Source organism: Silurus aristotelis (genome assembly GCF_946808225.1).
Source record: "Silurus aristotelis genome assembly, chromosome: 3".
Classification (NCBI taxonomy): Eukaryota; Metazoa; Chordata; class Actinopteri; order Siluriformes; family Siluridae; genus Silurus; species Silurus aristotelis.
In genome coordinates this window covers 8,196,204-8,220,094 of record NC_139576.1, presented here as the reverse complement: position 1 = coordinate 8,220,094, position 23,891 = coordinate 8,196,204, and the positions used below count along the sequence as shown (strand labels likewise).

At 41.2% G+C, this 23,891-nt stretch overlaps 1 protein-coding gene across 1 annotated transcript; it reads right to left on the bottom strand.

Annotated features, from left to right (window-relative positions):
• Positions 1-373: 373 nt before the first annotated feature.
• arpc2 (actin related protein 2/3 complex, subunit 2) lies at positions 374-23,647 on the bottom strand. Its single transcript, XM_083537163.1, has 10 exons — positions 22,603-23,647; positions 18,541-18,575; positions 16,613-16,725; positions 12,009-12,054; positions 11,170-11,356; positions 10,925-11,018; positions 6,561-6,687; positions 3,921-4,021; positions 2,891-2,991; positions 374-836 (listed from the first exon to the last, which is right to left on the bottom strand). The coding sequence occupies exons 1-10, from the start codon at positions 22,674-22,676 to the stop codon at positions 815-817; spliced, it is 900 nt and encodes a 299-aa protein (XP_083393289.1). The 5' UTR covers positions 22,677-23,647; the 3' UTR covers positions 374-814.
• Between the last annotated feature and the right edge of the window lie 244 nt (positions 23,648-23,891).

Sequence of the window (23,891 nt, the reverse complement as noted above, 5' to 3'; positions counted from 1 at the left end):
AAAGCAGTTGCATGAAATTTTCCTTTCATATTAACTAGGAGATCCAAATCTGTTCCAGCATGAAACAAAGTGCACAAAGCAAACTCCGTTAAAGATCTGCTTAGTATGGGTTGAAGTAGAAGATCTCCTGCTATAGAGCTCTGACCTCAACCCTATTGAACACCTTTGGGATGAATGTAAAGGCTGACTGCACTCCAGACCTCCTCACCTTCTCACCTACATCAGTACCTGACTTTACTAACACCCTTGTGTCTGAATGAACACAAATCTCCACTAAATCTAGTGGAACATCTTTTCAGGAGAGTTGGAGCGAATTATTACAGAACATTGCGACTAAATGTGGAATGTGATGCTCAAAAAGCACAAACCTTAATTTTCCGTTGAACCGAAAACTGTTCGTTTAAAGCACATCGACACGTCTTTTTTTTTTTTTTTTTTTTTTTTTTTTTAAGACAGGTTTATTTATTAGCTCGAAAGCAGACAGGTAATCTCTTGCACAAAGTCAAATACAATAGAACGGACATGGAGCAACACTGCATAAACATTTCTCAGATGAGACACAGATTACAGCTGGATGGGGAGAGAAAAAAAGTACCAATGTCCAAATTACTGAAGGTCTGTATAAAAATGTTTACGACGTTTTGCCGAACCGTGTGAAAATTCGAAGGGAATTTAAATTTTGTTCATTGAAGGATTTTGCAAGCGTCTAGGAGACTACAAGCGCTGTCCGAATCCGGGGAAGGGGGTCGTCCTCCGCTTTGCACTCGGGTAGCACTGGCTGGTCCTGTAAAGCATGTTTGGTCGCGGTGTCGCTTTAGCGAGAGAATGTCTTGCCCCTGGACAGAGGAAATCAGAATTAGATAAACAATATATAAAAACGATCTGTTCACAGAAACCAATGCCTAACTGACTTGCTAAGTATTCGCTATCTACTGAACTGAGGGTGGTGGTTAAGGCTAGAGGTCGACCGATTAATCGGTTTTGCAGATAAATCAGCACTGATTTATCAACCGATAGCCTTAAAACATAAATCATAAAAACGTGCGAAATGAAATAAATATATTCATTAACACATAATGTTTAATAAATCCTAAATAATATAATAGCACTCTCCATGCAGTGCGCAGTTTCGTGTGTAAAAAACAAACTGCACTGTCAGTGATTCGCCTCTAGAGGCCACTTTCGTAAGGAAAGCGGACCGGAAGCCGGAAAAACTATTGGTATTGATTTTTGTTGAGAACCAGTAGTTCCAGCAGTCAACTATTGTTGCCAATTTATCGACAAAACCAATTAATTCGTCGACCCCATAATCGTTGCAATTTGTTTTCGCCTTTCATCACAGTGTTGCATTAGTGCCATACTGAAATGCAACCACTGACCAAGAAAAAAAATAAAACAAGTTACATGAAGTGGTTATTTGTGCTACCACAGACTTCCTGCCAGTTCTAACCAGCGTAACGGCTACATGGCATTTCCGCTATTTTTTTTTTTTCCGACAGTCCATATAAAAAAATGAACAGTTTCTGAAATGCCACCAACAACCTGCTGTTTATTTTGGAAAAACCGTGCTCTGAACCACCTGCACGATATTTGGGCACTAAACCACTGCCAAATGATTAACTGATTTGCAAAATTGACACAACAGGTGACAGTAAGTTGACGGATTCCTGTTGAAGCCTCCTCCTTAAGCAAAGTGTTATTTTTCTTGAAGCACGTGTTAACAAGACGTTTGGCTTATGTAAACATTTACAGCATTAAGCAGACGCCCTTATCCAGAGCGATTATAACTGAGCAGTTGAGGATTAAGATCCTTTGCTCAAAGGGCCCAGCAGTAGCAGCTTGGGGGTGCTGGGATTGGAAGCTATGACCTTCCCAACCAGAGTTCGATACAGTGTCCAATGCATTAACCACTGAGCTACAACAATCCCTGAGCTACACAACCTTGCCCTAAACATTTAGAGGAAATCTACGAACGAGGGAACTTCCTGCTACTCTGGACTCTGTGACCATGAAAGCTCAACTGCTTCCTCATTGGGCTGCCTGCAAACCTGTTGTATCCTAATGGATGGATGAAGGAAAACATGAAAGAGTGAACATGTTCAGGCTGAAGGCTACAGGTTTAATCATTTTGGCTGGGGTTTATAGGAAGTCAGAATCTTTAAATTTTTCAGGCACATGGATTAAAACTTCTGCAATGTAGCATCTGATCATATCTTTCAGATTTCAAGCTTCAAACAATTCATGACATTTTTTACTAAAAATATTTGTTTAATAAGATGTATAATTTAGTACCATTTGTAACTATTTTACACTGATGTACTCAAAGATCTCTAGCCCATAGCCTTAATCACTGAGTCATGATTCTGCCTGGAATCAAAGTGTCCAGGCTGTTGTTGTTGTTGTTGTTTCGTTGCATAGATTCGGTCGTAATGAGGGTACGAAGTTATACAGTAAGAAAACAAGGTGGAGAAATGTTGACGAAATTCCTGCTTGCTAAGTCGTGCATGTTTTAGTTGGCGGCTGCTGATAGTCGAAATCATCGCTCATCATCTGTCAGCTACAACTGACATGAGATCACTGGTGATACTAAAAACATTTAGCGTTATACTGAAAAACTACTAAGCTGGAAAAAAGTGTGACGATTTTCGAGGTTTTTTCGGCGGATTAATCTTTGTGTTTCCTTGTGTTCGCTTCTTTCAAATCGAAAACGATTTTACAAATTAGTTTCGGCTGTTTTAAATAAATAGTGTAGAAAAAAGAAAAAGAAAAAACACCACAGTACAGGATCAGATATCAAATAAGTTTGAGTCTGATATCTGAGCCACCTTTTAGTTTCTGTTTATATTGGTTTCACTACGGTAGAAGCAGGACCTGTTGCTCAGATACTCACGAGATCGTCTTCATCTCTTTCTTTTCGGCGTCGGGGCGAGCGCGGTTCAGGACCTTCAGAAAGTCAGAGGTCTTGGCTCTCATGCGAGTGTGGATGTAAGCCTAAAGTGGGTACAACACAATTACAGACGTCAGACTAGCAACCGGGGTTTCTGCGGGTTTCACAAAGTAAAATTTACATTTTTTAAGAATGAAATTTAAAACCTGTATCACATAAAAAACACACACATACGTTGTAAGCGAGTGGTCTTAACCGAGCCCTAAATGGTTTTTCCAAGCCAAGTATCACTAAACTTTCACTTCCCCATAGCTGAGCAATAAAATCTGTTTTACGTCTGTGTACAATCAGAGAGACTCGCGCTAATAACACAAAGCTGATTGGCTGTTGTGTTTTGGTCTTATTTGTAGTCGTAATACAGCGGATTATATTTAGACTTGCGAAGGAAAGAACTACAACACTGCGTTACGATCAACAATAAACACATTCTGAAGTGCCGTGAGAGCGTTTCAATGAGCAACAGATTCGAGATTTTCTGTTGCCGTGATATGGACATGGGAAAATTAGGACCCGTTTAAAATATTTAAGACTTTTTAAAGACTAGAATTGAGATTTTTTTTCATTTTAGACTTTTATAGACGTTATAAGACCCCAATGGAAGCCTTACATATGGACAATGGGCCGTTCAGTTGAACTAGGAGACTCAGACCTGTTTCATGGCAAAGCCCCCTGTGCACAAAGCCAGCTCCATGAAGATCTGCTTTTTGAAGAATTGGAACACTGACTAAACCCCAGGCCTCTCACACAAATCGCACTTCAAAATCGAGTGGAACATCTTCCCAAAAAGAGTGGAGGTTTTTATAACAGCAAATTGGGACTAAATGTGGAATGGGATGTTCAAAAAAGCAAATCTTATGGTCAGGTGTCCACAAACATTTGTCCATACACAAGATCACAAGCAATTTGGTTTTCTTAACCTCTTCGTCTATTTAAACAACAATCATTTGTGCATGTGTGAAAAGGAAAAACGCACCTTGGAGCACTTGATGTGATAGTGTAGGTAATCACGGAAGGTGTGGATAAGATTGATGGTGTTGTCTCTGGCGTTGGTGTTGGTATGACGAGGAAACAGGACTATGGGAAATAAAAAAAATAAATAAATCAATAATAATTGCAGTAACTGCGAAATAAAGCACACAACAGAACATAACTCATAACTCACACTGACAGACTTTCCAGACGGGACACGATCACGATGCCCAAACTGGTAACGCCGCCGCTTATAGCAGTTATATTGTAAGTAATTACTAAGGTAACTAGTTTCGCAGACTTTCCACAACATTAAACATTAAATACAACCATTAAAGGTTAAACAAGGATAAGAACTTTAGTACAGAAATGACTGCTGAGGTAAAAATCCTCCTCTAGAATGAATAACATAAAAAAGGATTTATGTGCAGTGACTGGGCCGGCCATTCTATGATGGAGAACACTCCAGATAGAGCGCGCTCGACTCCAGATAGAGCGCGCTCGACTCCAGATAGAGCGCGCTCGACTCCAGATAGAGCGCGCTCGACTCCAGATAGAGCGCGCTCGACTCCAGATAGAGCGCGCTCGACTCCAGATAGAGCGCGCTCGACTCCAGATAGAGCGCGCTCGACTCCAGATAGAGCGCGCTCGACTCCAGATAGAGCGCGCTCGACTCCAGATAGAGCGCGCTCGACTCCAGATAGAGCGCGCTCGACTCCAGATAGAGCGCGCTCGACTCCAGATAGAGCGCGCTCGACTCCAGATAGAGCGCGCTCGACTCCAGATAGAGCGCGCTCGACTCCAGATAGAGCGCGCTCGACTCCAGATAGAGCGCGCTCGACTCCAGATAGAGCGCGCTCGACTCCAGATAGAGCGCGCTCGACTCCAGATAGAGTGTGCTCAAATGAGCCGCAGTCCAGACGGAATTGCATGCTGTTGAAGAATGAAATTGAAGCCGTGTTGGTTCGGTTTTCCTTTCACTTTCTGGAATTTCGACTCCATGGAACCCTCTTCCATTCATTCACTTTCCAATTCTTGTATGATTTTGTCTTTTAACAAATTTGTTGCATAGAAACGAAACGAACATCCATGTGTCTGGAAAAACCAGACTTATGGCAGCCTCTGTAACTGTTGTTTGCTCTCCTAAAACCGTTTGCGTCAGCTTGCGCTTTTACCCATTTATTCTATTCAGAACTGTTACAAACGGTTCTCCGCATTTTTTGCTAAAACTGCTAATAACATGTCTGTGAGAAATGAGCAAATCAGACTTTTTTTGCACGTGAAAATTCCAGTTAAATATACACATTGAAGTGGGGAGCAGCTCATGATGAAAGCTAGAGTATTGCTTAAAGGTGAAAAACCTGCACACAATATTTACACAGTCAATAAACGGAGTGTGTTCAGGCCAAGCCTGCTAAAACCAACACTGAGTCACATCTGAACACACGAGCCGCGGGCTTCGCCAGGCGCGGGGACGATTCGAAGGGGAAATGATGTTGACCGAGTACACACACACCTAGCGGAGGTAAAGCATCCCACTTTTCAATACAGCCCTGTTTTACACTTTTACAATCGTTCAGATCTGAAAGGCCTTTTGGGGGAGGGGTTTGGGTGTACGTTTGTTCATGTTGCAGCATGAACAAATATATATATATATATATAAAAGCTTTTGAGCTGCTTTTTTGTTTCGTTTGGGTTTTTTTCACCAACCTCCAATATTTATACAGGAAGACATTCTTCAATGCTTCATGACATACTGACAATATCATCAAGAGATTCTGGGAATGTTCAAGACCGAAAACTTTCCTTGGGAATTAACAGGAATGTATGGGAATAAACTGTGAATTTAGAAAATTGCATGTCTGACTTGGTGAGTATTCACGGAAACTACATAAACGTTACATAAATTTATGTTTAAAACGTCCTCGTGCTGTGGTTTAAGCTATTGTGCAACAAAAATTTTAATAATTGAATCAGTCAAAAATATCTTTTTTTAACAAATCGATATTAGTTTGCATTTGCATGAGATTATGACTAACAAAATGTTTGTATATGATACAGGTTATATAAATTTTCCCAAATGTCTAATTCCCATCAATCCCTGATAAGTTTCCAACTTGGCATATTTCCAAAATTCCCCAGCTGTAGCTCCTATAGAAAGTTTCCAGGAAGTTTCTGGAAATTGATCCCCACTGAGTGAGTTTAGTGTGTCAGTGCACTTCGTGCTTTTTTTCAGTCGTCTAGAAAATTTCGAATTTTTTTTTTTTTAATGGAGACCGAGTTGATTAATTTTGGACCAAGGACATGAGACAACATCCAGGAGTCTGTCCCATAACAATACCCAAGCACCCATTCTGAATGCAGAACCCTATCTGATGTGGCCTCTGTGGAGAATAATGATGTGGTTTGGAAACACATCAAGCACAAATTAATAGGATGGTGTTTGTTTGATCCATATATCAAACAAATGATGTAGCTTGGAGGTTATCCGCAATAAACCATAGGCTATGATGAAAGGTTTCGACTCGGGTGGGCGTGGTCTCTTCTGGAATGACTCCTATCCCTGAACTAAATTTTGGAATGATGGGTAAGAATGAAAGTAATGAAAGTAAAGAACGTAAAGCGTGTGTGTTGAAACGCATACCGAAGGTGATGTAGCCGATGTTGTCTCCCACTGCGGCGTCCGTGTCCTTCAGCTCCAGAGGCGGCTCTCGGTGGCTGAACAGCACTTGAGGAGCCGTGTGACTCGCACGCCGGCCTTCTTTAAACTCCTGCAAGGGGAGAAAAAAAAATTTTAGTGCATTATTTTTTACTCCACTATATACCGATCAGGCATAACATTATGGCCACCTGCCTAATAGTTTTGGCCCCCCCTGTTGCTGCCAAAACAGTTCAGACCCTTCCAGCAATAACATCATGAACTTCTTCAACAGTTTGAGCTATAGGAGCTCGTCTGTTGGATCAAACACACGGACCAGCCTTCGCTCCTCACGTGCATCAATGAGCCTCGGCCGTCCATGACCCTGCCGCCGGTTCAAAACTGTTCCTTCCTTGGACCACGTTTGATAGATACTGACCACTGCAGACCAGGAACATCCCACAACAGCAGCAGTTTTGGAGATGCTCTGACCCAGTCATCTAGACGTCACAATTTGTTCCTCATCAAAATCCCTCAAATCCTTACGCTCGCCCATTTTTCCTGCTTCTAACACGTCAACTTTGAGGACAAAATTTTCACTCACTGACTAATAAATAACACACACTAACAGGTGCAATGATGAAGAGATAAGTGTTATTTACTTCACCTGTCAATGTTATGCCAGAACAGTGTATTCCAATAGAACAGGCCCCCTATATTAGTAGAAATACACAACTTTCAAGTATGGAATGGTGAAAAACCTTCCGCATGTGTCTGCAAGTGCGAAAGAGTGACATGAGTGACGGTAGAGTGCTAAAGCGAAATGTCCCCACTGTCTCCTTATCTCAGATGGAGTCCATCAGGCCGTCTACCCACTTGACTGACGTAAAAATGTGTGAAATTTTGAATGAGAAGCCGTGGTGAGAGCATGAGTTCTGGTGAGTGTGTGTGTGTGGATTGATGGTTCCGTCAGTGTGTCTGCAACTATAGAAATCGTTCTTGTTATTCACAGAAATTTCTCATAGTTCCATGACTTTCGATGCTCAAGTCAATTCGATGCTGTGTGAAGTGATAAAGAGTTCAAAGCCGAAAGGTCGTGGGTTTAAATCCCAGGAACCAATAAAATGCAAGTGTTGGTGTGCTGCGAATGTGCTGCAAATTAGGCCGATTATTAAGCCGTGCGTGTACGCTCTGCGCTTGCGGGAAAGAACATAATTCTCCCATACCAGCAGGTGGCAGTAGTGTGTATGCGGCAGAGAAACAGAAATCGGAAGATCTAGAACTATAAATATCTAAAGCAAGCAGCGTTTCCATCCCGCGGCGATCATTACTAAAGGATTCGTGTAGCAGGCCCTCTTTTCTAAATATCGGCATTGGACAAAGAAAAGCCCATATTGGTCGACCATAACTTTATAGCACAATTTATCGCACATCCCAGTGATGTTAGGAAGATGGGGTCAGAGTGCAGGGTCAGCCATGGTACAGTGCCCATGGAGCATAGAGGGTTAAGGGCCTTGCTCAAGGGCCCAAGAGTGGCAGCTTGGTGACGCTGGGGCTTGAACCTTCTGATCAATAAACCAAAACCTTAACCACTGAGGTACCATCTCCCACTAAACATGTTAAAATGATCTAGCAGATGTTTTCACATATTTTTTGATATTCTGGAAGCTGAAGGATTCAATCTAAGATGATGAGATACTGGGGACATTTTATTTTAGCAGTCTACCAAAAAGCAAACATGTCACTCTTTATACAGATGAGTGTGTTGATCTCTCTCACACTCACACACACACACAAACATCCTTGAAAAGGAATGCATGGATCTGGAAGGCTTTATGACATTCCATACTTGAAAAGTTGTGCATTTACACTAAGCTAAGGGCAGACATGTGAAGACATGCAGGATCTAGCCACACATCCCATATTATGTCTAGTGTATAGAGTGGTTTGGGACACGTCCACAGTGAACTCTGTGTCTATATTATCCCTAGTGTATAGAGTGGTTTGGGACATGTCCACATTAAACTCTGTGTCTATATTATACTAGTGTATAGAGTGGTTTGGGACACGTCCACATTGAACGCTGTGTCTATATTATGCCTAGTGTATAGAGTGGTTTGGGACACGTCCACAGTGAATTCTGTGTCTATATTATGCCTAGTGTATAGAGTGGTTGGGACACGTCCACATTGAACGCTGTGTCTATATTATGCCTAGTGTATAGTGGTTTGGGACACGTCCACACTGAATTCTGTCTCTATATTATGCCTAGTGTATAGAGTGGTTTGGGACACGTCCACAGTGAATTCTGTGTCTATATTATGCCTAGTGTATAGAGTGGTTTGGGACACTTCCACAGTGAATTCTGTGTCTATATTATGCCTAGTGTATAGTGGTTTGGGACACGTCCACACTGAATTCTGTCTCTATATTATGCCTATTGTATAGAGCGGTTTGGGACACGTCCACAGTGAATTCTGTCTCTATATTATGCCTAGTGTATAGAGTGGTTTGTGACACGTCCACAGTGAATTCTGTCTCTATATTATGCCTAGTGTATAGAGTGGTTTGGGACACGTCCACAGTGAATTCTGTCTCTATATTATGCCTAGTGTATAGAGTGGTTTGGGACACTTCCACAGTGAATTCTGTGTCTATATTATGCCTAGTGTATAGTGGTTTGGGACACTTCCACAGTGAATTCTGTCTCTATATTATGCCTAGTGTATAGAGTGGTTTGGGACACTTCCACAGTAAATTCTGTGTCTATATTATGCCTAGTGTATAGTGGTTTGGGACACTTTCACAGTGAATTCTGTCTCTATATTATGCCTAGTGTATAGAGTGGTTTGTGACACGTCCACAGTGAATTCTGTCTCTATATTATGCCTAGTGTATAGAGTGGTTTGGGACACTTCCACAGTGAATTCTGTCTCTATATTATGCCTAGTGTATAGAGTGGTTTGGGACACTTCCACAGTGAATTCTGTGTCTATATTATGCCTAGTGTATAGTGGTTTGGGACACTTCCACAGTGAATTCTGTCTCTATATTATGCCTGGTGTATAGAGTGGTTTGGGACACTTCCACAGTGAATTCTGTGTCTATATTATGCCTAGTGTATAGTGGTTTGGGACACGTCCACACTGAATTCTGTCTCTATATTATGCCTGGTGTATAGAGTGGTTTGGGACACTTCCACAGTGAATTCTGTGTCTATATTATGCCTAGTGTATAGTGGTTTGGGACACTTCCACAGTGAATTCTGTGTCTATATTATGCCTAGTGTATAGTGGTTTGGGACACTTCCACAGTGAATTCTGTGTCTATATTATGCCTAGTGTATAGTGTGGTTTGGGACACTTTCACAGTGAATTCTGTCTCTATATTATGCCTAGTGTATAGAGTGGTTTGTGACACGTCCACAGTGAATTCTGTCTCTATATTATGCCTAGTGTATAGAGTGGTTTGGGACACTTCCACAGTGAATTCTGTCTCTATATTATGCCTAGTGTATAGAGTGGTTTGGGACACTTCCACAGTGAATTCTGTGTCTATATTATGCCTAGTGTATAGTGGTTTGGGACACGTCCACACTGAATTCTGTCTCTATATTATGCCTGGTGTATAGAGTGGTTTGGGACACTTCCACAGTGAATTCTGTATCTATATTATGCCTGGTGTATAGTGGTTTGGGACACTTCCACAGTGAATTCTGTGTCTATATTATGCCTAGTGTATAGTGGTTTGGGAAACTTCCACAGTGAATTCTGTGTCTATATTATGCCTAGTGTATAGTGGTTTGGGACACTTCCACAGTGAATTCTGTCTCTATATTATGCCTGGTGTATAGAGTGGTTTGGGACACTTCCACAGTGAATTCTGTGTCTATATTATGCCTGGTGTATAGAGTGGTTTGGGACACTTCCACAGTGAATTCTGTGTCTATATTATGCCTAGTGTATAGTGGTTTGGGACACTTCCACAGTGAATTCTGTCTCTATATTATGCCTGGTGTATAGAGTGGTTTGGGACACTTTCACAGTGAATTCTGTGTCTATATTATGCCTAGTGTATAGTGGTTTGGGACACTTCCACAGTGAATTCTGTGTCTATATTATGCCTAGTGTATAGTGGTTTGGGACACTTCCACAGTGAATTCTGTCTCTATATTATGCCTGGTGTATAGAGTGGTTTGGGACACTTCCACAGTGAATTCTGTGTCTATATTATGCCTAGTGTATAGTGGTTTGGGACACGTACACAGTGAATTCTGTGTACATATTTTGCCTGGTGTAAAGGGTTTGTTTTGCTACAGTGAGAGAGTTGTAGCACTGTCGCAGAAAAAAAATATCTCCAAGGACACACACCTGCATGAACACTTTTCCAATGATGACATCATCGTCATCCTTGAAGACGGTGCTGAAAACGACAGTAACGCGATCTTTCTTCGCCTCCAAGTACCTGAAAACAAAGAGTATGGAGAAATGCTGAGGCGACGGAACTGTGACGAGGATGGAAAAAAAAGGGAGGAAAAAAATGCTGTCTGATTTAATCTCCACCACAAACACTACACAGCGGTTACTAAAACTACAGACATGTCCGGGTCACCTACATAGACTCGTCGTCTCTGTAATGGACCACGGCTCTCTGCTCGCCCTCGCGACCTTCCTCCTGGAACTTGAAGTACTTTTCAAACACGGATGCAAAGCAGTTTCTCTTCAGCATGCCCGCCTGGTGGATTATCTCCTGTTTTTTAGCTGGCAGTGTATCCAGGTCGAAGAGCAAAGACACATTGTAGCCTACAAAGAAAGGGGAAAAAATAAAATAAAAGGATGAAAATAAATAACACATTCCACAAAATGGCAGTAAAATTTCACAGCGAGTTGGAAACTAGAAACCAAAAACCTTAACGAATCAAACATTATTTCCGAAGTAATGGTTTCTTCGACCTTGAAGGCCTGACTCACGCAGTCTCCTCTGAACAGTGGATGTTAAAATGTGTCTGCCACTTGAAACATTTGTATAAATCTGCGGTTGGTAATTCTAATGAATTTATCCTGTGCAGCAGAGGTAGCTCTTGGTTTAAATCATTAAAGCCTGTCAAATCATAGAGTTTGATGGTTTTGGAGAATGCATTTGAAGGTTTTTCTAACTGACTGCCCTTCATTTTATTAAAGTAATGATGGACTGTCTTTTCTCCGTACTTAACTGAATGTTTCTTGCTCTAATATGGATTTGTACTGTAGTTATTGTAGCACTAACAGCTAACTAGCACTAATCACCCTCTCCTCTGATCACAGTGTCAACACCTGTGAACTCAAAACTAAATGTAGCCTATATAATAATAATAATAATAATAATAATAATAATAATAATAATAATAATAATAATAATAATAATAATAATAAATAAAAACACTGAAGAAGGTACACACATTAAGGATCAGCTTACCATCTTCTGCAGGCACCAGGAAGTTTCCATAGATCCTCTTGAGCAGCTGAAACCAAGCAAAGCGATATTACATTAAATATATTTCACAGCAGATTTCAACTGTAACACTCATTTTCCCTTTAGTAATTCTCTGCTTTTAAACACTGATTATGGGGCAGACTTGATATCAATCACTAGATATCAGTGAAAACTTGTTTGCTGTTTTCTCAGCAACAACTGCTTTGTCGTATTGCAGTCATAAAGTTTTCCCAACACAGTTTAAGGAAAATACATTTTTATGTAGTTCCTGCGTGCTTTACTATTTGCCAATAATAATAAATAATCGATTAATTTATATAGCGCCTTTCCCAAGCTCAAGGACGCTTTACGAGGTACAATATTTCAAAATTTCAAGACAGATGAAATATAATGAACATACATAAACATAAACATATTCGTCAGACATTTGCCCAGGACGAAGGTAATTAATATTAACAGCCTGATGGCTACAGCGGCTTGTGGCTACAGTTGCCATGAACAATTTTGCATCCAAGAGTCCATTATTGAACAGTTAAGCTCAACAATGATGGAACATTCGGTGTCACCCAAATGAGGACGGGTTCCCTTCAGTGTGTTTGTTTTCTCCTTTGCCTCTGTCACCATTGACTCGCTCACCAGGGAAAACCTTAGACATTTTTAATTTAAAATGAATAATATATTTCTGTAAAAGTGTTTTAGGATAATGTCCATTGTTAAAATCGTTATACAAACACAAATAGGTTTATGCTCTGCAAGTTCTGGAGAAAGACCTCTTGAAGGGGGCGGGGGCTTAAAAGCACTTTACTTTCATTGGCTTGTGAGATTTGGATGGACAGCTCCTGGAAGCTCAGTGAATTTAGGAGAGTGTTCTGAATGCAGTTCTCCTTCACTGTATTTGTAATTCAGTGGGAAATAATTAAGCCTTAATCTATTAGTTTGTAATTAACGTTTGAGGTTCGGGTCTCAGTGCGACTCGAAATGTCTAACGAACGAACCACTTCGGACCTTTTGCAGGGGGCTTTTTCCAGCACTTTACTCTCGTTGGCTAGACACTTTACTCTGATTTGGTTCCTATTAATTTAGTGCCCACAAGTTTATACCTAATGCATGAGCCAGTGGTGACTGTGGCTAGAAAAAACTCCCTGAGATGGTATGGGAAAGAAACCGCGAGAGGAACCAGACTCAAAAGGGAACCTGTCCTCGTCTGGGTGGCACTGAATGTCCATTCATTACATGGGCAATTAACAGCAGAACTCTTCATGTAAACTGAGCCATTGAAGACTGTTTATATTATTATGTGACTATTATGTGTTTTGTGTGTCTGTCCCACACTGATGCACTTTGTGTCCTTAGCTCTGTTTTCTGTTATGTAGCTCTATGCTGCGTTATGCTGTTTTTATGTAACACCAGGGTTCTGGAGGAATGTTGTCTCATTACACTGTGTACTGCACCAGCTATAAATGGTTAAAATCCCAAAAAAACTTCTTGAATTGACTGAATTACAGTCCAAAGTTCTCAAGTTGCTCAGTAACTTGGGACCCCCAATATTATCTTCAAAATACAGCTGTGAAAAGTGATGTATGTTGGAAGTTTCCTTCACATTTAACAGGCGATCCATCATCAAGACATGGTGCGTGAGCACCCCCTTCGCTGCAATTCCTCCGGATTTGCATTCAGTTTGCACGCGCCACACCTGCGATCTTTTTTTTGTTTTGTTTTGTTTTGATGCATGCAGGATGGCGGTTTGAATATTGGTTTGCATTGTCTGGGAGCACCGTGCCGCCTCCTTCATGAGAGGGGAGAAAACATTGAACGCCCTTTTCTCTGTTAGTTTCATTTTAATTCGCTCACGCGAACCCGATGTCCTTCGACTGTGTGCGATTCGGTCGCCTTTCTAAACCATGTGACTTCCTCAGTCAGTGATGAGTCAGATGCACTTCCTGTCGCAAAAACCGCACGGTGCTTTTACAATCCTGAACGTGATCGTCCTGTCCACCGGGCGCATGGAAATTAGAGCTTTAACATGTGACTGCACTGAAAATATTTACTTGGAGATCATCTGATAATCATTTGAGGTAATCGTTTGTAGATTAGTGTTTTTTTTTTTTTTAAACAAAATAGGAACTTTGAATATATGCATGAGAACGATGAGACGACAAAGAAAAAACAGGGACACATGGATAAATATAGATCAATAAATATTTAAATATATATATACAGAATATTTACAATACACAGTGAGGACAATAAGTATTTGAACACCCTGCTATTTTGCAAGTTCTCCCACTTAGAAATCATGGAGGGGTCTGAAATTGTCATCATAGGTGCATGTCCACTGTGAGAGACATAATCTAAAAAAAAAAAAAATCCAGAATTCACAATGTATGATTTTTTAGCTATTTATTTGTATGATACAGCTGCAAATAAGTATTTAAACACCTGTCTATCAGCTAGAATTCTGACCCTCAAAGACCTGTTAGTCTGCCTTTAAAATGTCCACCTCCACTACATTTATTATCCTAAATTAGATGCACCTGTTTGAGGTCGTTAGCTGCATAAAGACACCTGTCCACCCCATACAATCAGTAAGAATCCAACTACTAACATGGCCAAGACCAAAAAGCTGTCCAAATACACTAGAGACAAAACTGTACACCTCCACAAGGCTGGAAAGGGCTACGGGAAAATTGCCAAGCAGCTTGGTGAAAAAAGGTCCACTGTTGGAGCAATCATTAGAAAATGGAAGAAGCTAAACATGACTGTCAATCTCCCTCAGACTGGGGCTCCATGCAAGATCTCACCTTGTGGGGTCTCAATGATCCTAAGGAAGGTGAGAAATCAGCCAAGAACTACACGGGAGGAGCTGGTCAATGACCTGAAAAGAGCTGGGACCACCGTTTCCAAGGTTACAGTTGGTAATACACTAAGACGTCATGGTTTGAAATTATGCATGGCACGGAAGGTTCCCCTGCTTAAACCAGCACATGTCCAGGCACGTCTTAAGTTTGCCAATGACCATTTAGATGATCCAGAGGAGTCATGGGAGAAAGTCATGTGGTCAGATGAGACCAAAATAAAACTTTTGGGTCATAATTCCACTAAACGTGTTTGGAGGAAGAAGAATGATGAGTACCATCCCAAGAACACTATCCCTACTGTGAAGCATGGGGGTGGTAGCATCATGCTTTGGGGGTGTTTTCTGCACATGGGACAGGGCGACTGCACTGTATTAAGGAGAGGATGACCGGGGCCATGTATTGCGAGATTTTGGGGAACAACCTCCTTCCCTCAGTTAGAGCATTGAAGATGGGTCGAGGCTGGGTCTTCCAACATGACAATGACCTGAAGCACACAGCCAGGATAACCAAGGAGTGGCTCTGTAAGAAGCATATCAAGGTTCTGGCGTGGCCTAGCCAGTCTCCAGACCTAAACCCAATAGAGAATCTTTGGAGGGAGCTCAAACTCCAGGTTTTTTAGCGACAGGCCAGAAACCTGACTGATCTAGAGAAGATCTGTGTGGAGGAGTGGGCCAAAATCCCTCCTGCAGTGTGTGCAAACCTGGTAAAAAACTACAGGAAACGTTTGACCTCTGTAATTGCAAACAAAGGCTCCTGTACCAAATATTAACATTGACTTTCTCAGGTGTTTAAATACTTATTTGCAGCTGTATCATACAAATAAATAGTTAAAAAATCATACATTGTGTTTTCTGGATTTTCTTTTTAGATTATGTCTCTCACAGTGGACATGCACCTACGATGACAATTTCAGACCCCTCCATGATTTCTAAGTGGGAGAACTTGCAAAATAGCTGGGTGTTCAAATACTTATTTTCCTCACTGTATATGCACACGCACAATTGACAAAAATATTAGGACGCCAGATTTTTCCAGCCATATGTGGTGCTTCCCCAAACCTTTACCAAAAGTTGGAGGAACCCAATTGTATATCATGTCTTTGGATGTGGAAGCAGTACATTTTCCCTTCACTTTAACCTTTAAAGTCAGCTCAATTAAGATCTGCTTTATATGGATCAAAGTGGAAGATCTCCTGCTATAGAGCTCTGACCTCAACCCTATTCAACACCTTTGGGATAAATGTGAATGCTGACTGCCCCCCAGACCTCCTCACCTCACCTACATCACTACCTGACTTTACTAACACCCTTGTGTCTGAATGAGCACAAAATCTAGAGCACACTCCAAAATCTACTGGAACATTTTCCCAGAAGAGTGGAGGTACTGAGGTATTTATAACAGCAAAACGGGGATTAATGTGGAATGGGATGTTCAAAAAGCCCCTAATATTATGGTCAGGTGTCCAAAAGCCTTTATAGTGTGTATGTATGTTATACTGTTATTAATAGTTACACATAAGGTCAACTTAGACACATTTTTACAGGAAACTAATTTTAAATGTTGTGGACATCAAACATTTCCATCCAATGGTTTATTTTTAAAACAGAAAAAAAACTCACTTTTTGTTGATGTTGGATTTAAAATGAGAAACCAAGACCCCCTATAATTAAACCCTATACCATGTAACAGCACTGGATTTTCCAAATCAACCCAATGGGAAGCTCGTACCTCGTCAGCCCCGTGCTCCTGCAGCTCTTTGTAGAACTTCAGCGAGATGCTGATCATCACCTTGGTCTTGTCACCGTTAGGGTTTGAGATGTGGTACAGCACGCCATCGAAGTCTACAAAAACCGAACAAAACGTGTTAGACGAACAATATAAGAATAGCTATAATATAATATAATAACAGCTATGATGTAATACAAATAAATACGTTTATCTGAAGTCTAAAGCGTCGCATTTACAAACAAAACTTAAAGGTGTTTGATAATGAATATAAAAGGAGGAATACCAGCGAGCGATGTGCAGCACAGGCGGCGTTATCAGTAGACAAGTGGAATTGCTGTTACTGGTGTTACTGCTTCTTTAGGCAGGATTATTGTTTTTACTGCAGCATTTTTTTCATACATGACCTTTGCAGCCTTACAGGCTAAAGCAGGGGTCTCGAACCTTTCGTGTGCCACAGACCAGTGTCATTTTAATAATATTCTCACAGACAAGTGAAAGCCTGGGTTGGGGGGGATTTCAACCAAAATATACAATATGCTGTTTACTCAGTACGTTAGTTCCTAATTAATGGACCATGATCCAGAATGCTCTTCGAAATGTATGAGTCTCAACTTCTGGGAGCTGTTTATTAAGGGGTTCATGCAAATATTAACAAAACTAATACATGTTAAGTCAAGTCTATTTCTTAAAATACATGAGGTAAGAAAGAAATTTCCACTACAAATACTGCGATTCTAAGAAGAACCGCGTCCTGAGCGCTCTCTAAGATTAGCTGATATCTCAATTTCCAGGAGATGTTCATCCGAATCTCAGCTAAAGTGCATAAATACACACGAAGATGGAAAGACAATTTTTGTTTTATGTACAGTGCATGAAGGGGGTGTGGCCTGTCGCACTGCAGTAAATGTGAGGTGTGCATGTTTTGATGAATAATCAAATTATTTTTCTTCTTTCAGCTTCTCCCATTAGGATCATCTGTCTCCATACCCCCCTGTCCTCTACATCTGCCTCTTTCAACCCAACTACCTGCAAGTCTTCCTTCACCACACCCATAAACCTCCTCCTTGGTCTTCCTCTTTTCCTCCTTCCTGGTGGCTCCATCCTCAGCATTCTCCTACTGATATACCCCATGTTCCTCCTCTGCACATGTCCAAACCATCTCAATCTCACCTCCCTCAACTTGTCTCCAAAACGTCCTACATGCGCTGTCCCTCTAATAAACTTATTTCTGATCCTGTCCATCGTCATCACTCCCAACGAAAACCTCAACATCTTCAGCTCTGCTACCTCCAGCTCCACCTACTGTCTTTTACTTAATGCCACGCATGTGTTGATAAATGTGCAGGGTAGTTTTTCCCCCAAGTTCCCTGTTATCTTATAGGCTAACCTGCAATTGTGCAAATTCACAGTTTATTCCCATTAACTGACGTATATTCTCGAGAACTCCCATAGAAAGGTTACAGTCTGGACTTTTGCAACACCGTACACATATATAATAAATCACGCTACGTTATGCATTAAAGGACGTTTCCAACTTGAGTCTGTGCCCAGGACCGATCCTGGACTTGTTTAGAGGCGGGGCTCAGGATTGCAGCTTTGAACATGTTGAAGAATTATAAATTCGTTATGGATTGATTGTGCAAACCCACCATATCAGCCTGGGCTTGCTTATGCTATAAAATACTCTGCCCTGCGCGCGCGCCCACACACACAGCAATTCTTCTTCAGGAGATTTCTAATACTTCATGTGAAATGGTGTGACAACACTTGAGTTTGAAATCTGGGTTCTTGATTATTGTAACATCTACTCTGTGCGTCACATTTTTCTGTTTTTTCACACACACACACACACACACGCACACACACGCACACACACGCACACACACGCACACCCCTGCACTTGAATTTGAACTTCAACTTGAACTTACCAGCAAATGTAACTTCTACTGCTTCCGGCTTGTTCCTGAACACAAAAGAGAAAAGGAAAAAAGTTGAAAAAAAAAAAAAAAACCAACATATATACGTGTATATATATATATACAAGTTCCTTCGCCTTTTCTGTGCGACCTTAAACCCTTGCAACTTCACCAATCTTGGAAGAATAAGGGAAGCACGTGTACTCGGGATCACGTCAAGAACAACAACCATTACAGTAAACCCAGTTCCACAACAGTGGCATACAGTGGATACAATCTGGGTTAATACATTCACATTTAGCATTAGTTTTGTAACACATTAGTTTTGCCACAGATGGCAGCACAAAGCTGCACGCACAGTCACAGGGAGCGCCGACCTTGATAAGTCAGCGTGGCAGAAGTCATCGTCCTGTGTATATGGGAAGCTGTGAAGCTGTTCTGACCACGTGCGTTACTACGCCTGCTATTCTGACTACGTGTGCACTGTCATCGAGTTCGCCTCACACCGGATACAACATGATCTCACTGCCGCCAAAGACTTTGTCCTCTTCCAAAAGAAGAAGATCCAGCTCGCCGTTTTAACACCATTGCGGAGATCCAGCAAAAGGTTCTTAACACGCTTCGAAAATGACACATCGAAAAACACCTCGAGCAGTGTATTGTTGTGCAAGGGGACTATTTTGAACTTGGTGTGTAAACGTAAATAAATAAAGTACCTTCTTGAAAAAACAGACCTAGACTCGAAATCTTTTGATACCACCTCGTTTATTTATATCATTCAAACAATGGGGCAGCTAAGGGGTTAAGGGCCTTGCTTGGGGGCCCAGGATTGGAAAATCGCTACCTTCGGTTCCAAAGTCCAATCCCTTAACCAATAAACTACCACCTCCCTGGACATCCCCTATGCAAACGACTTGCTTTTGCAGCAACAGTTATTCTCTTCTAATGCGGTTCGTCCTTCATTGTAGTAAGCAGACGTTACCCTGGATACCATGACTCATGATACACCACAAAACCTTGCTGTCCTGGTCACAAGTGCAACAGGCCTCTTTTCAACTCTAACATGATGTGGTGTGGATTGCGATATTTAATAAACGGCTGTCCTATATGCTCTGTTAATTCAACCTACATATTATTTATAGAATGGGGAATGAAGGCCACACAAATACAGGTGTGAAACCTTCAACACTAGATTGCACCCTGTATGTGCTTGGAGGCTTATTGTTTAAAACTGCAAAATCTTCATGGAGTTCCAGACATTCCTGCGTTGTTTTTTTTTCCAGTCTTTCCAGAATTAGACCTCAGAAAGGTCTTCCTGGTGAGGCACATGTCTTCAGACATGCAATCTCCCAATGATTCTGCAGCCTCAGGCTTGGTTTCCATGATCGTCACCTCCTGACTGAGGCAGATGATGGTATTTAAGAGGATCAGGTTGTGTTTCACTGTGAACAATCCTCCTTAGGGTAGTGTGGTGGTCCACAAACGACTCACCACTGCATTTAACTATTTATAGTTTCATCGACAAGAACAAATTCTAGTTCCTGTTGACACTTATATCAAAACCTCACTAACTTCTCTCTTTTTTTTTCTTTTGAAGTTAATAAGGCCAAAAATACAGCTACCGAGAATCCAGAGAGAGTGAAAGAGCATAGAAACGCATCCCAAAGCATGTAGAGCTGAAGCTCCTTTGATAAATGTAAAACAAAAAAAATTACAAAAATCAATCTCCAAAAAACATCACTATCAAAAATTGCAGCAGGTTTTTTTTGGAGCATCTGCCAAACAGAACTCTTGAATGTGTTGCTCCAGAATTAATTATTAAAACAATAAGGAAGGAAGGAAGGAAGGAAGGAAGGAAGGAAGGAAGGAAGGAAGGAAGGAAGGAAGGAAGGAAGGAAGGAAGAAGGTTTATCATGGAATTGGATTTGCCAGATAACTAATTAGTTTGGCTAATATTCAGTCTCTTGTGGAGAGCACCATAAACTAAAAAAACGTATAGGGAATTGTTTTTGTGGAGTTTGATGTTGAAATAAAGAAAAGTATTAATAAAAATATAATTATTAAATGAAGTAAAATGTTAATACAGTACAGTTACGTTCTACGACCCCTCGCAAGCAACAAAAAAACGCAAGGTTTGACTTTCCTTTTGAAAAATGTAATTACTTGTCATAAAAGTTTTATTTACTACTTTGGATGAACAATACAATAATAAAATAGTTTTTCAAACATTGTTCTGTAATTTATTAGTTCCATGATGGGGGGGTGAGAATGAGAGAGAGAGTGAGAGGATGGGGTGAGAAGAGAGAGAGAGAGAGAGAGAGAGAGAGAGAGAGAGAGAGAGAGAGAGAGGATGGGGGGGTGAGAACGAGAGAGAGAGAGAGAGAGAGAGAGAGAGAGAGGATGGGGTGAGAGAGAGAGAGAGAGAGAGAGAGAGAGAGAGAGAGAGAGAGAGAGAGAGAGAGAGGATGGGGGAGTGAGAACGAGAGAGAGAGAGAGAGAGAGAGAGAGAGGGGATGGGGGGTGAGAGAGAGGGGATGGGGGGTGAGAGAGAGGGGATGGGGGGTGAGAGAGAGGGGATGGGGGGGTGAGAGAGAGGGGATGGGGGGTGGGGGGGGAGAGAGAGAGAGAGAGAGAGAGAGAGAGAGAGAGAGAGAGAGAGAGAGAGAGAGGGAGGATGGGGGTGTGTGAGAGACTAAAAGAAAGTTTATTTTTTTTTAACAGAAGAACTAATGTAAGATGGAGAACAGTAGAGAAGATACTATCAGACTGCTTCACCCCCACAGTCAAACAGCTTAATGGTTCGGGGGCTGTTTTGGAGCAGGGAATGTTGGAAAACTTATTCCGAAAATTAAAAGAAAAACTGAACCAACAAGGCTCCTAATCCATACTCCAACACCATGCAGTTGTGTCAGTACTAACTGGACCCAACTTGACCATACAACAAAAGAACTATCCGAAAGCGTACGTACGAGCAGACGTCCAGAACGTTATCTAATCGCAGAATCTCGGTCTGCACACCTAAATCCTATTGAACTGCTCTGGGATGAACTGGATCAGGAAGAAATCGCCAAGAAGTGACTGGTTTCACAAGAGGCACGCCAAAGTACATGAGCGTTTGAGAAAAGGTTTGGAGACACGAACTGTCCGGATAAAGCTGTCATTCATGTTTTGTTTTTTTATTCTATTCAAATAAAGTGGAGCATCTATATACTCGTTTGCTCAAATCGAATCACTGTTAGACGACCTAGTTTGTTGCATAGAGAAAAAAAAAGCCATGAAGTGCATCCAGACTTTTGAGAAAAACACCGTACATACTTTTGTTTACATTCTGATTTTGTGTTCATAAGGATATCAATGCCAAAAAAACAAAAACAAAGAAGGGTTAGAACATGGGCAGTTTTAGTTTTGTGTGAGTAAACGTAACGCCTGAGCCTCATAAGCACTGGTTTCAGTGTGGAAGTCAGAAAGGGAAGTGAAAAGCTGCAGTAAATCAGAGAGCTGTCAGGGGCGGGGAGCTGTCAGCAATACAAAGCAGAAAAAAAAACACCTTATATGGCCAAAGCTGTGCTTGCAGACTGATTGGTGGAGTCTCCATTAACAGAATTAAGGCATGAAGTGAAAAATTATTCACACTGAACACAGCAAAAAAAGGTCCATTTGACCTAAAACAAGGAAAATTTGATTCAGAGATTCTTCACTCATTAGAAATGGGTTGAAGGAACCTGCAGAACATCTGGATCATCTGGAACAGCTCGAATGGAGAAACAAATCACCTTCAATCTCAATGCACAGATCAGATCGTATTATTCCTGCAGGACCAGGTTTTTTATCCAGTTCCTCCAATTTCTCTTATTAATTGATTCATTGATTATTGATTGAATTGTTGACTTCCTTTAGCAAGGTGTCTAAAAACCCGTCCAGAAATATTCATCCGTGCTATCCTATATTATAAAACGCTTTTATACATAATATATATATTTTATTAATTTTTTCCCCACCACTTGTTTCATATCAAGGCGTTGTCGCGTTGACAGACATGCTAGCTCGTTAGCATTAGCTCCCGTGCAAACTTACCCGTTGGCCGCGCTGTCGAACTTGAGCGAAAGCGTCTCCTCGATGATGCGATTATTTATTTCCAACAGGATCATAATGACCGGTGATGAGTGTTAAAGTGCGGGTTGGAATATTAATAATAATAAAAAAAATGTATTTAGTAATAAAAATATACTACAACAAGCCTCCTACTGATGCTACAACAATCCCTGCGCCGCGCTTCCGGTCCCCACTTCCGCATTGAGATTCAGGACCCAGAGTCTGTAGGTGACCATCGCTGTGCCTGCATCAAATTCATTAGATCTTTTTTTAAAAAACAGACACTATATCGATTTTATTCTGCCAATTCTTCATTCCAAATGATATGTTTTGATTTGTCATAGTGGTATTTCATTACAGGAAAAAAAAAAGTCAGATATTTCATACTAGTCATCACAGAACATGGGCAATAAAAATGCTTAAAAGCAGTTTTTTTTTCCACTTATAAACTATATTGCCCATTTTTCCAAGGACAATCACTAAAACGGTGTAAAATTGTTGTTCCACCTTGTGTCACAATCACAAACATTTCCATCCTCCACCTGTTCATTTACTCTATATTTGGAAAAGTTGCAATTACGTGGTTCTTCCCCAATCTGTTTCCACAAAACTGCAAGCACACAATTGTCTGTAATGTCATTTTGTGCTTTTATCATTACTGGAACTTCTTCTTCCTCTTTTGGCTGCTCCCATTAGGGGTCGCCACAGCGGATCATCCGTCTCCATACCCCCCTGTCCTCTACACCTGCCTCTTTCACACCAATTACCTGCATGTCTTCCCTCACCACATCCATAAACCTCCTCCTTGGTCTTCCTCTTTTCCTCCTTCCTGGCGGCTTCATCCTCAGCATTCTTCTACTGATATACTCCATGTCCCTCCTCTGCACATGTCCAAACAATCTCAATCTCACCTCCCTCAACTTGTCTCCAAAACGTCCTACATGCGCTGTCCCTCTAATAAACTAATTTCTAATCCTGTCCATCGTCGTCACTCCCAACGAAAACCTCAACATCTTCAGCTCTGCTACCTCCAGCTCCACCTCCTGTCTTTTACTCAATGCCACTATCTCTAAACCATACATCATTGCAGGTCTCACCACAGTCATATAAACTTTCCCTTTCACTCTTGCAGATACTCTTCTATCACAAATCACTCCTGCTATCACTCTTCTCCACCCACTCCACCCCGCCTGCACTCTTTTCTTTACTTCTCTAACACACTCTCCATTACTTTGCACTGTTGACCCCAGGTACCTGAAATCCTCCACCTT